Source organism: Clupea harengus, chromosome 2 (genome assembly GCF_900700415.2).
Source record: "Clupea harengus chromosome 2, Ch_v2.0.2, whole genome shotgun sequence".
In the NCBI taxonomy this organism is placed as follows: Eukaryota; Metazoa; Chordata; class Actinopteri; order Clupeiformes; family Clupeidae; genus Clupea; species Clupea harengus.
This window is the reverse complement of record NC_045153.1, coordinates 10,981,545-10,994,044: the sequence shown is the minus strand read 5'-3', so window position 1 is coordinate 10,994,044 and position 12,500 is coordinate 10,981,545. Positions and strand designations below refer to the sequence as shown.

At 42.4% G+C, this 12,500-nt stretch overlaps 2 protein-coding genes across 2 annotated transcripts in view; one reads left to right on the top strand and one right to left on the bottom strand.

The window, feature by feature from the left end:
* casq2 (calsequestrin 2) overlaps positions 1-4,058 on the top strand; it is a 9,953-nt gene extending 5,895 nt beyond the window's left edge. The window contains exons 5-11 of the mRNA XM_012826519.3: positions 184-257; positions 921-1,051; positions 1,356-1,401; positions 2,838-2,892; positions 3,093-3,193; positions 3,324-3,398; positions 3,490-4,058. Coding sequence (XP_012681973.2) covers positions 184-257; positions 921-1,051; positions 1,356-1,401; positions 2,838-2,892; positions 3,093-3,193; positions 3,324-3,398; positions 3,490-3,804 — 797 coding nt within the window. The 3' untranslated portion in view covers positions 3,805-4,058. The remainder of the gene's footprint in view (positions 1-183; positions 258-920; positions 1,052-1,355; positions 1,402-2,837; positions 2,893-3,092; positions 3,194-3,323; positions 3,399-3,489) is intronic.
* A 5,759-nt stretch (positions 4,059-9,817) lies between these two features.
* Positions 9,818-12,500, bottom strand: part of vangl1 (VANGL planar cell polarity protein 1) — an 87,247-nt gene continuing 84,564 nt past the window's right edge. Inside the window, exon 10 of the mRNA XM_012826520.3 lies at positions 9,818-12,500. This exon is cut by the window's right edge and continues 402 nt beyond it. The gene's annotated coding sequence lies outside the window, so the exon portion shown is untranslated.

The following is a 12,500-nucleotide window of genomic DNA, read 5'->3' as shown; positions in this document are numbered from 1 at the left end:
TCTCCTCCTCTCCTCTCTCATCTCCTCTCTCCTCCTTTTGTCTCCTCTCTCCTCTCCTCTCCTTTCTCCTCCTCTCTCCTCCTCTCCTCTCTCCTCTCTCCTCCTTTTGTCATCTCTCTCTACTCCTCTCCTCCTCTCTTCTCCTCTCCTCTCTTCTGTTGTTGCCTTTACTCCTCTCCTCAGATTTCCTTGCTTTCAAAGAGGCAGCAGAGCAGTTCCAACCTTACATCAAATTTTTTGCCACCTTTGAGAAATCAGTGAGTAAATTAGGAGATTGACTCTTGGTTCAAGCAAAGCAGATCCCCAAGATTAATCTTAAACCCACATTGCAGTAGTACATTACAAGGAGCTCAATTTAACTCCGTTTGTATCCTTGAACAAGGATGGTCTTTAAGAAACTGACTCCATTTGTATCCTTGAACAAGGATGGTCTTTAAGAAACTGACTCCAATCAATTTTTCTTTACTGCATTATGTATGAATTCAGTATGCTTAGAACACATGTTAAAATTCTTACAAAAAATGACTTATGTCTAATGAACCTTTATGACTACATGTATACCACACCATGGTTCATCATGGTTACCTAACTCATAGAAAGTGTAAATGCTCGTCATCTATGCTCTTACAATCAGAAAACCAACAAATGCATTATGGCAGTTTGTTCTATAGAGCCTTATCATAGAGCATTGCATTCATGTGTGCAATTGTGAATGCATACAGACAGTTACGCAGATGTTTGTCATGCAGTTAAACTCCTTGCAAAACATGACTTATGTCTTATGAACCATTATGACTGCATTTATAGCACATCATGCTTACCTAATTCATAGAAAGTGTGACTGCTTATTCATTTAGCACTTATGTTTATACACTGAGGGAATGAGCGGGACTCTGATTGGGTGCTGTGTGTCGTTGTAGGTGGCCAAACCTCTGACCCTGAAGATGAATGAGGTGGACTTCTACGAGCCCTTCATGGAGGATCCCATGACCGTTCCCGACAAGCCCAACTCTGAAGAGGAGATTGTGGCCTTCATCACTGAACACAGGCGGTATGATTTCACCAAGGTCTATACAGGAGTATCTATAGGGCTATAGGAGTGTCTATAGGGCTACAGGAGTGTGTCTATAGGTCTAAGGGGGTATTTCCATATGTCTTAAGTACTCATCTCACACAGAGACACTGTAAGGACTCTATGTAGCACTGCCAGTGTATAGACCGAAACCAACAAGCAGGGCAAATATCCTGGGGCCAGTTTGCTGAACTCCCTCTGTGGGAGTGTAGTGGTAGTGCAGAAGATAGAAGAGAAAAGTAATGAAATGACATCCAATGATTATTTTGCTCTGTCTCTCTAGAGCAACACTGAGAAAACTGCGGCCCGAGGACATGTTCGAGACCTGGGTGAGAATCTTGACCAAACCATTCTGAACATTTTCATATTTGTATTTAATTCGTACAGAATGTGCATGGATGGATAGATCCATGAATGCAAAGATTCTCATTAAAAGTGTGAATATTGTTTTAGAATCCAGTTAAGTCCTTAGCTGTTTTTCTATGGGGTGGCAAGTGTAACACAGAGCGCATTCTGTGCTACGACAGGCATTCATTTATTATGAAACCATGTAATGCCATACTGCCTTTTGTCCACTAAAAACCCAAACACGTTTGTATTGTGTCCACGGACGTTCAGTAATATAGCCCATGAGGTAAGGAGTTGTTCAGTGATGCTGAATTCTGAAACTTTGTGGAGTAGCCTAAAACTGATACACAGACAAACTGAGTCGCACAGTGCGAACATGACAGTCTATCACTGGCACTGCACAGCAGTCGAATGGACTTATGATTATTATTCTATGCTATTGGTTATTATTAATATATAACTAATATATATAATGAATATTATTCTATGCTATTGGGAGTGAACATCTTTGAGATCCAGTGAGACATGAGAAATGTTGAAAATCCGTGAATCTCACGGATAAAAGGAGACTTGACAGGTACAGAGAGTAAGAGCCAGAGGAAGAATGACAGAGAGAGGAGAGAGTGTCTAATGCTGGTGAAATTTGATCACATCCATTGTCACAACATTGAATAAGCTCTTCTAAAACAAGTCAATGGTTTAATTTCGATAAGATAGATAAATAGCTAGTAGCTAGGGATGGGCATGAGTAATGTTACTCTATTTGGACATCCGTGTTCGTTTAACCTATAGTAATCGCATTCGTAAGTTTTGGAGTCATTTTGGAGTCAAATTTGCAGTTTCTGTCATATATCTCTTTCATGCTGGTTGTTGCCAGGGTAGCAAACAGCCATGGCCTGTCCACCCCCCTGGTTTGACTGATAGCAGTACATTAGCGTGTGTTAGCATGACAGCTTTAGCCAGCTCTACTTGGGATCACATTACTGGCTGTGGGTCTCAAATACTTGCTGCCTGGCTGCACACATACCACAGAGTATGAATGTGAGAACTGGAATGTTGAAATGACTTAAAATGCCCATCCGTAGTACCTAGTAATTAGTGAATTGAGTGAAAAGAAACACTCAATTCAGTGCACAACCATGAATCATCCTTTTTGTTTTCTGTGCATGAAAGAATGGGCTCTCTTCAGAAGTACGTGGACACAATGCTAGGGTGTGTGTGTTTTTCGTGGACAAAAGGCAGTATGGTGTTACATGATTTCATGATAAATGAATGTCTGTCGTAGCACATAATGCTCTCTGTGTAGATGAAATTATCTGTTAGACTTGGTGCCCCATATGTTTCTAATGCAGAAAATATCATGACATTTGCAGTCACATTCTCTGGAAAACTCAATGAGAAATGATGCTCATTTTAGGAGGACGACATGGATGGCGTTCATATTGTGGCCTTTGCAGAGGAAGAAGACCCTGGTAAACATTTACATTTTACATGTCATATGAAATTCAATCTAATGCGCCAGTCCAACCACTAAAAATACACATTTCAAATTACTAAACATCTCATACCACAAATAAGTCAAATGATTAGTATGAAATAAACAGAAAATAACAGAATTTGACAGACATCAATGAAGGAGAATGCCTCTTACCTCTGTGGTTATGATTGACAGATGGCTATGAGTTCCTTGAGGTCCTGAAAGAAGTGGCCAGAGATAACACACACCTCCCAGGCCTCAGCATCGTATGGATCGACCCTGATGACTTCCCACTGGTCAGGAACAGAATTTAGTCGCATATCTGAGCAGTACATTTATATGAAAGATATCATATTTATAATCTTTTGACATTTAATTGACATTTATCTGTACATTAAACTAGTGTCTCCTTCTGTTTTTGTCTAGCTGATCCCCTATTGGGAAAAGACCTTTAAGGTAGACCTCTTCAGCCCTCAGATCGGTGTGGTCAACGTGACTGATGTGAGTATTCACAACTACTGCCTCACGCTATGAATGCTGGGTAATGGCACAGGGAATCAGCTATTTTACCTCTGATATGCTCCCCCCGCAGGCCGACAGCATTTGGTTGGAGATGGATGATGATGCAGATCTGCCCACAGCTGAAGAGCTGGAGGACTGGATTGAGGATGTGCTCTCAGGCAAAGTTAACACTGAGGACGATGACGATGATGATGATGACGATGACGATGACGATGACGATGACGATGATGATGATGATGATGATGATGATGATGACGACGATGATGATGACAATGACGATGATGACGATGATGATGACGACAACGATGACGACGATGATGATGACGATGACGACGATGATGATGATGACGACGACGATGACGATGACGATGACGATGATGAATAATTTTTCCTCTGGTTATTTTCTAAGTTTCAGTAACATCAAGACAACCAAGTTCAATGAGGACAGAAGAATCTAAACTTGTTAAAGGTTTTGTTCATTTTGTACATTGCTAAACTTAGAGGGTAATTTCATCAAACACATTTCTATCTAAATTCCATTAAGTGGTGGAGATTGTTACGGTATCAATCTGTTTGACTGAATTCAATGTCTAGGTTTAATGGTTCAATGGAAATAAAATCTGCTATTGGTGAATAGCAGCACTGCATCAGTGTCTGTTTGGAGAAATATACAGGACTGATATCTGCAAAGGGGTTTCATCAGGCATTATACAGGAGTTGCCCACTGTTTTGACATTTCATCTCTCACACTCTCTCCCCTTCACTGTTTGTGTTTGCGTGAGTGTGTGTGTGTGTGTGTGTGTGTGTGTGTGTGTGTGTGTGTGTGTGTGTGTGTGTGCGTGTGTGTGCGTGTGAGTGTCTGTATGGGTGCGGGTGTGAGTGTGTGTGTGTGTGTGTGTGTGTGTGTGTGTGTGTGTGTGTGTGTGTGTGTGTGTGTGTGTGTGTGTGTGTGTGTGCCGGTGTGAGTGTGTGTGTGTGTGTGTGTGTGTATGTGCCCGTGTGTTTACACATATATGTTGTTGTGTGTACATTTCCCCTTTCTAACACAACACAATTAAAAAATAAAACACCTGAAATTGTAGGAATTTATTTAGAAAAATACTGCATTTCAACTGAACACGGTCTATTTACCTTTGCAGGTCCTATATTTATGACAACAAATAAACCACTTTTTGAATATTTCACATTTTGAGCATTGGAACTGAAATTGGAATATAGAAAGTATGCCATTCAAATAAAGAAACCTTTGAGAAGAAAGTGTATGAGATCTCATTTTACAGGTGCACAAAGATGACAGTCTATCTCTTCTTTTCACACAGTCCTCTTTGGGGTCAGGGCAGAGTCTTATTGACAGCTGGTACTGGTATGATGTGAGGATGACCAGTTGTCAGAGTGAATGCCATGTTGTTCCACATAAGAGCATTAGACTTACTTTGGCATTGTATACATACATCATACATCATACAACACTAATCTTACAGAAACCGCATCAGATGGCTTAAGGGATTGAACTGGTGATGCTTCTGTGCTTGTATGATCTGTATTAATGTGTGTGTGTGTGTGTGTGTGTGTGTGTTGTGTGTGTGTGTGTTTGTATGATCTGTATTACTGTGTGGGTGTGTGTGTGTGTGTGTGTGTGTGTGTGTGTGTGTGTGTGTGTGTGTGTGTGTGTGTGTGTGTGTGTGTGTGTGTGTGTGTTTGTATGATCTGTATTACTGTGTGTCCGTGTGTATGAGTCTGTGTTAAGTGCTGTTATTTATTTTTGTATTCTGTTAAAAGTATGTGTGTGTGCTCACGTATGTTCAGTTATGTGAATGTGTATGTGTGTCAAGCAGTTGGGGGTAGGGGGGTAGGTACACTGTCCCATATGCACACAGAACAGAACTGGAGTTACAGTAATGTATTTAATGTAGTGATGAGGTATTGTGTGTGATGATGTATTTTCCTTTGGCATTTGTCATAAACGTGATGAAAGACATCCAGGGGGTGAGGGGGCCACGCACCCATCAGAGGCCCACTCAGCAGCACAGGTGCTGGGCCACAACTGGCTCCTCACGCCATAGACCTACAGGGCTCACCAGTATTACTGTATAAAAACAATACAACACAACAATCTCTCTCTCTTTCTCTTTCTCTCTCTCCCTCTCTCTTCCTCTTTCTTTCTCTTTCTCTGTCTCTCTAACCACCATCCCACCCACACACACGTACAAATACACACTCGCGCCCACATTCTGCGGGATAGAGGGATTTGGAGATGGATAGATGGTGTCATATATGATGGATGTCTGGGCACTTAAGCGCTAATTGAGCAGACAGGCCCAACAGTGCTCCATTAGTTCAACACAAATCATTCTGTCAGTCTCAAACCTCTCTTACTCTCTGTCACACACAAATGTCTATGTGTGATGTGTTAGTGTGTGTGTGTGTGTGTGTGTGTGTGTGTGTGGGTATGTGTGTGTGTGTGTGTAAACACTTACACGCAAACGTCCACAAACACACACAGACATATTGGTATTGGTTACCCCCCCAACACACACACACACACACACATACACGCATGCTTGCGCACATAAAAACACACCTGCAAGGTGGAAATGGCCATGAAGATGAGTCAAAGTGGATTGTCAAGGAAGAAGGATGAGACCCAGGTTCCATCCTTCAGGCCAGTTCAATGTCACATCCTGAAACAGCATGAACCTCAGCCACCAAACAGGCACTCTCTGGCCTGTTACCCAAACCCATATTATGGTATGATTATCACATTTAGATACTGTACTATACTGTATATCCCCACAATGAAAAAGGAGTGAATCACCTTTAATGGTCCCCATTACCCACTGCCTTTGTGAAGTTCCTCACCGTGTGTTTGCATGGTAATAAAGAATTAAGGGGGTTGACTCTACCACACACACAGTGAGATGAATTACTGATTAGTTCAATGATCTCCTCCCTCACCTCCCATTGCTGTTGGTTGGAACCAGTAGCGGAATCCAATTATAGCGTCAAACATGCATACGATGCAATGCAATGCGTTAGCAATTAGCTGCTAAATGCTGCTAACACATGCCCACACAGCTGTACACCCAGAATCATTCATTTCTGACATTAGACCTGGGGCCAAACACACCTGCCGTACTTTCTCATCTGAACCACTCGTAAGGTAAATAAGGAAGTGAACTGTTGGCAAATTGAGAAGAATGCATTATTTTGTTAAGGACACGTTGGGAGTGTATCTCTGACGATGCCAGAAATACATGAGTAATGTTATATTTCTGCAGACTGTAGATGGATCGCACTGTTGGGAAGAGTGAGAGGAAACGAGAGATGAGGGCATGCTGAGGAAAGGAGAGATGGAGCGCAAGAAGAGAGGAGAGGAATGAGAGGAAGGGAGAGAGGAGAGGAATGAGAGGAAGAGAGAGAGGAGGGGGAGTGGAAGAAGAGAGGAGATGAATGAGAGGAAGGGAGAGAGGAGAGGAATGAGAGGAAGAGAGAGAGGAGAGGAATGAGAGGAAGAGAGAGAGGAGGGGGAGTTGAAGAAGAGAGGAGAGGAATGAGAGGAAGAGAGAGAGGAGAGGAATGAGAGGAAGAGAGAGAGGAGAGGAATGAGAGGGAAGTGAGGGGAAAAAGAGAAAGACAGCAGAAAAGGAGAGGAGAGGAAAAGAGAGAGGGAGTGGAAGAGGAAAGGAGAGGAGTGCGAGGACGACTCACAGCTCTGGGGTTTCTCTCAGCTGTAAATCAGTAGGGACCGTTTGTCACCACTTCACTAATTTCACTACAGTCTCACCTTACACTAACATTCCCAACTATTTATATTTCTCTCTCTCTCTCGCCCTCTCTCTCCTCTCTCCTCTCTCTGTGTGCATATGCATACTGTATGTGTGGTATAGGAAGTTGATGGGCTTTTAAAGCTCCTTTGAAGCATATAGTATTCCAACATATTGGCATCTTTCTCTTTGACATTAAACTCTTGAAATGGTTTAGGTGACAGTTTTAGTAAATGGCTCTATGCGTGTGTCAGTATTAAAATAGGATTGAGTGAAAAAAAGGCTTCAAAATCTCTTAGCATGACCTATGGCACACACACACACACACACACGCACTCACGCACACACACACGCACGCACGCACGCGCACACACACACACACACACACACACGCACACTACCCAATCATTTTCACCTCCTATCGAGAGACAGAGGTCATCCGGCATCCTGCATGCCACACACAGGCAGCGGCAGGCGCGAAATGAAGTAATCTGTCTGCATGCAAATACCCCACGTTTTCATCCACTTTATTCCATCGTGTCTCTCGTGCAGTCTCATCTCATTCACCGGGAGCGCTTAGAGGGGGATTAGGAAAAGTGAATGGATGCTCGACGGCAGGAGAGCTCGCTGTGCGCCGACTTAATTCCGTTCCGTTTGAGGTTATCTTATTCTCAGCCAAACATGCGGAGCCGAACCAATAGTACCCAAATCAGCGCCAGTCTGCCTGAATTGATCAAATTTGGATGTTGAACTACAATGTCCAAGATTCCAGTGTACACTGTCCCAATGATTTTTTTCCCCCACTGTCCCAATGATTGTCCAGGAAGACTTCCTATTTCTGACGTAAATGGAATCTTGATTGGCATGAGGACGTTTCACACTAGAATCTTTTGTTACCCTCAGAAATCCATTAAATGGTTTTGGTGGATGATTCGTGTCTACGATGTTGTCATTTACTGTGTTGCATAGCACATATTGCCGTTTTGATAAAATACCATGGCCTCTGTGGCTCAGCATTTCCCCCAGACACACACACATACACTTCTGACAAGGCAGCTGGAGAACACGGTGTAAAATACTCATACAAATATTTATTTTGTACAAATGCAAGGTTGTGACCTGAAGACATATATGTCTTCCTTCAGTGTGTATTCAAAAAAAAAAAAAAATTCAAACCATTGAAAAACACTTCCTTTTGACGGTAGGTGAGGGAGAGATGATCAATGTGATCAGGATTGGCATAACATACATTCATACGTACATCTCACAAAACCCTTACATACATCTTAGCACGTATCCACGAAAGTGAAAAAGAGATCTACAGTACATACAAAAACACCAACTTCCGTAAGTAAAATCTCCAAATCTGAGACTGACGCAATACTTCAACCATATAAAGAGATAACTGTCATAGGTCAGTTCTCGGGGGGTTTATGCTTCTATGACACAGGGTAGAGGGAGGGTTTACTTATTTAACTTGAAAACCACTGATGTGCGAAAAACTCAACTATGCCAAAAAAAAGACAGTCACAACGGAAACGAATCTTAATCCCAATAAACGTGAAAACACAAAAAACATTTTCACATGTAAATCAATTGTGAACTTCCTATTATGGTGGCTAGGTGGCGCTTGTGGCCATGTTTTCGGATCTGAAACGGCTTTAAAAGAGAGCCTAATTTTCCTTGGGTAGTTACCCCCCTCCCTGTTGCATGTATGAAAAGAAGATAAGATTAAATAAAATATTGGGGAATCATTAGTATTTCTCTTCAGGCAGGGCTCTGAACATCTAATCCGAGATGAAAAGAACAGAGGTGATAGGCCGGGCCACACCCACCACTAGGAATCCATCTTTCAAAGTTTCTTCCTTTTCGTCTTCAACAGCTGCTGAAAAATATGTACACAAAACAGGCCTACGACATCCTCTTCTTATAAAACATCCAACCCCTCAAAAAGCAATATGGTTCTGTGATTTTTATTTTGTTTTTCATACTTGCGATTGCCATGCTTTCCTCAGTGGCAGCCAATAGCAGTAATGAGCTTAGATCCATGCAGTTCTGCAGAGTGTAAGCGAGTGTGAGTTTGTGTGTGTGTGTGTGTGTGTGTGTGTGAGTGTGTGTCTGCTGCAGCTCTGCTTTGAGGTTATTTGATCGTGTGTTTAGAGTGGTTTTATGAGCCTTGGCATCTGGTGCTGCTGGGTAGTGTATGCCCAGAGACAGGCTCCGGTGGCTCTCGTCCTGATATGACTGGTATGTGAGCACCGAAGAGACGCTAGGCTTCAAAAACACCCACAGCCAAGCCAACTCCAAACGTATGGGGACCTTGAGGTTGGGGGAGGACATTTTCATGAAATTTTCAAAGTATCCGTTTCGCTTTGACGTCACCACAGCTCTTTTTCAAGTGCAGTCTCTGAACAGGCAGCTGTCATCACTCTGTCACTTGATCAAGAGAAAGAGAGAGAGAAAAGGAGAGAGAGAGAGAGAGAGAGAAAAAAAAGGAGAGAGAGAGATAGAGAAAAGGAGAGAGAGAAAGAGCGAAGAGCGAAGAGAGAGAGAGAGAGAGAGAGAGAGCGAAGAGAGAGAGAGAGAGAGAGAGAGAGAGAGAAGAGAGCAAGAGAGAGAGCGAGGGAGAGAGAGAGAGAGAGAGAGAGAAAAGACAGCCCGCTCTCGTCCCACCCTCGTGTCCTTTTTTTTATTTTCAAAAGCAACACAGAACAACAACATGTCCCTCCACACCCGTGGGCTCTCCACATGTAAGAGGGCTAACCGCATCTCCACTGACCCGGCAACACAGCTGCTCCTATCGCACCGCCACTAAGACCGCCTGAGCGGCTCCCAATGGGATCTGCCACTGCTCGCGCACTCAGCCTCTCTATCTACCAGCCAATCTGCTCGGATCCTTCACCCTCTAAAATAACACAGCTAGTGACCTTTAACCCCGAGAGTTCCCCTCAGCACAAAGTGAGGAGGGTTAATAGGCTGTTAATGTAGGTGGCCATCAGTGTGTGTGTGTGTGTGTGTGTGTGTGTGTGTGTGTGTGTGTGCATGTGCTTGTGTGTGTGTGTGTGTGTGTGTGTGTGCATGTGCTTGTGTGTGTGTGTGTGTGTGTGTGTGTGTGTGTGTGTGTGTAGGCTCAGACTGAAGGGAGGGTGGATGGGGTCTGACACAGCAGGATTAGGAGTCTCCATCTAAACAAGCGTCGCTGGTTAAACTCTTGTGTCTGGTGATTAAGGAGATAAAGATAAAGGAGGGTTAAACTCTTGAGAAGGAGACGGAGGTAGCGAGACCTAGCGAGAGAGAAAGAGAGAGAGACAGAGAGAGAGAGAGAGAAAGAGGGAGCGAGACCTAGAGAAAGAGAGAGCGAGAGAGACAGAGAGAGAGAGAGAGAGACCTAGAGAAAGTGAGAGAGAGAGGGAGAGAGACGCTCTCCAGAATGAGAAGTGGGACGCCCTGATTAGAATCTTAAGAAGAGGTCACAGGGGAACAGAGGAACGAGAGGAAAAAAAAGGGAAAAAAGAGGGAAAGAGGAGTATGACTGTGCACACTGCACACATCAGAAAAAGAACTGCATGGACACTGATGTATAAAACGTTTTTTTTTTCTTTTTGCAAACCCCACACTCCAAGAATCCAACCACAAGGCTATTTAAAAAAAAAAAAAAAAAGGCTATATCTCACATATCACACACAATTGAGTTCAATCATACTGAATGGGCAATAAAACAATTTTGATGGGGAACATGCTTGATTATGCTCAAACGTATGTTTCTTTATAAAACTTCTCAGAAAGTCTCAAAACTCTTTGACATACAATATGCAACTGACAATGCACAAGACAACCAGGCAATGAGAAAGATGCTTTGTGTCCTTTGTGTACTGACATTATCCCATTACCTCACCAAACCAGTGATCAAAACCCGGTTATGAACAATAAAGCTTCGGTTATAAACAGAAACAAACATGCTTTACGACATCTCTTACAAACGGTCGATAGCTAGAAATACTGGGGCTAAGTTAGTGGGCTCCTCTACCAAAGGGATGGCTGTTAGCATGTGTGGCTAGCAGGCCCATAACATTGAGAAGACTGTAGTTTATATGTTATACTACAGGCTAGCATTTGTAGTGTAACAGCGAGCGACTGCACAGATAAAGGGCACAGTGAACTGCAGTCAGCAAGTGGTCTGGACTTCAAATAGAAATAGAATTTTTTTTTATGAGAGATTGCAGGAAAAGTGCCTTAGAAATGTTGTCCCAACATGCTATAACAATATCTGACAATTTATCAACAAGGAACCTTCCGATTGAATTTGAAGAGAGAGGAGGAGGAGGAGAGGATTTTATAATCAAAGAGATCATGACACAAGATATGTGCAGTTAGGATGTGTATAAAACAGGTGGTTATAGTGTTTTCATATATATGTACAGAGACTGACACATACTGTGTGCTTGTACATGGACTATAAGCATAATTTAGATATATACAAACACATATATGTACAGGAAGATGACAATTTAAAAAAAAAAACATTAGTCTTTCTCCTTGTGATCGTTTGGAAAAGTGAGAAATTGAAAATCATTGAAATCCTGAACGATTGCTGGGTTGGTTAAGTCAGGAGAAGTAATTAGAGATACAGAGAGAGAAAGAGAGAGCGAGAGCGAGAGTCATGTTGCTAGTCGACAGAGGCAGAACACGCGCGTCTTTGTTGCTATGACAACCCTGGGGCAGCACACCGAGGTAGCTAGACACCATGCCAGTAGACGGAAGAGTAGCTTACGGAATCCTATGCCATTGTGTCCACATTCCAGATACCCCTACGGAAGAAGAGAATGAACATACACACAGAGAGAAAACAGAAGGCTATATTGGAGGGGAGAACCACCACATCAACATAAGAAGAGGAAAAAAAAAAAAAATGAATGATAAAATGAAACGAAATGATAGAAAATAAAATTAAAATGAGAGCCAAACAGCGGTTACACCTTCTCCACAGTGTGCCTATAAAATGTAATTTAATTTCCTGTTTCCACAAGTCCTTTTCCACTCTTAGTTTTAACGGTTTAACTGCTGTGGCTGACAAGAATCCAAAGCACAATCTCACACACACACACACACGAGCGTACGTAGACTCACACAGACACACACACAAACACACACTCGCCTCTTGTGTGTCTATACTTCTCAAAACAGCTTTGCATTTTTTTTTCTTGTAACTTTTTTTATATTCACGTCCAATACATATACTCTTTGTAATTTTAAAACCTATAGAAGAAAAAAATATTCAAATGTGTTTTCATACATATTTATATATATATTATAAAAT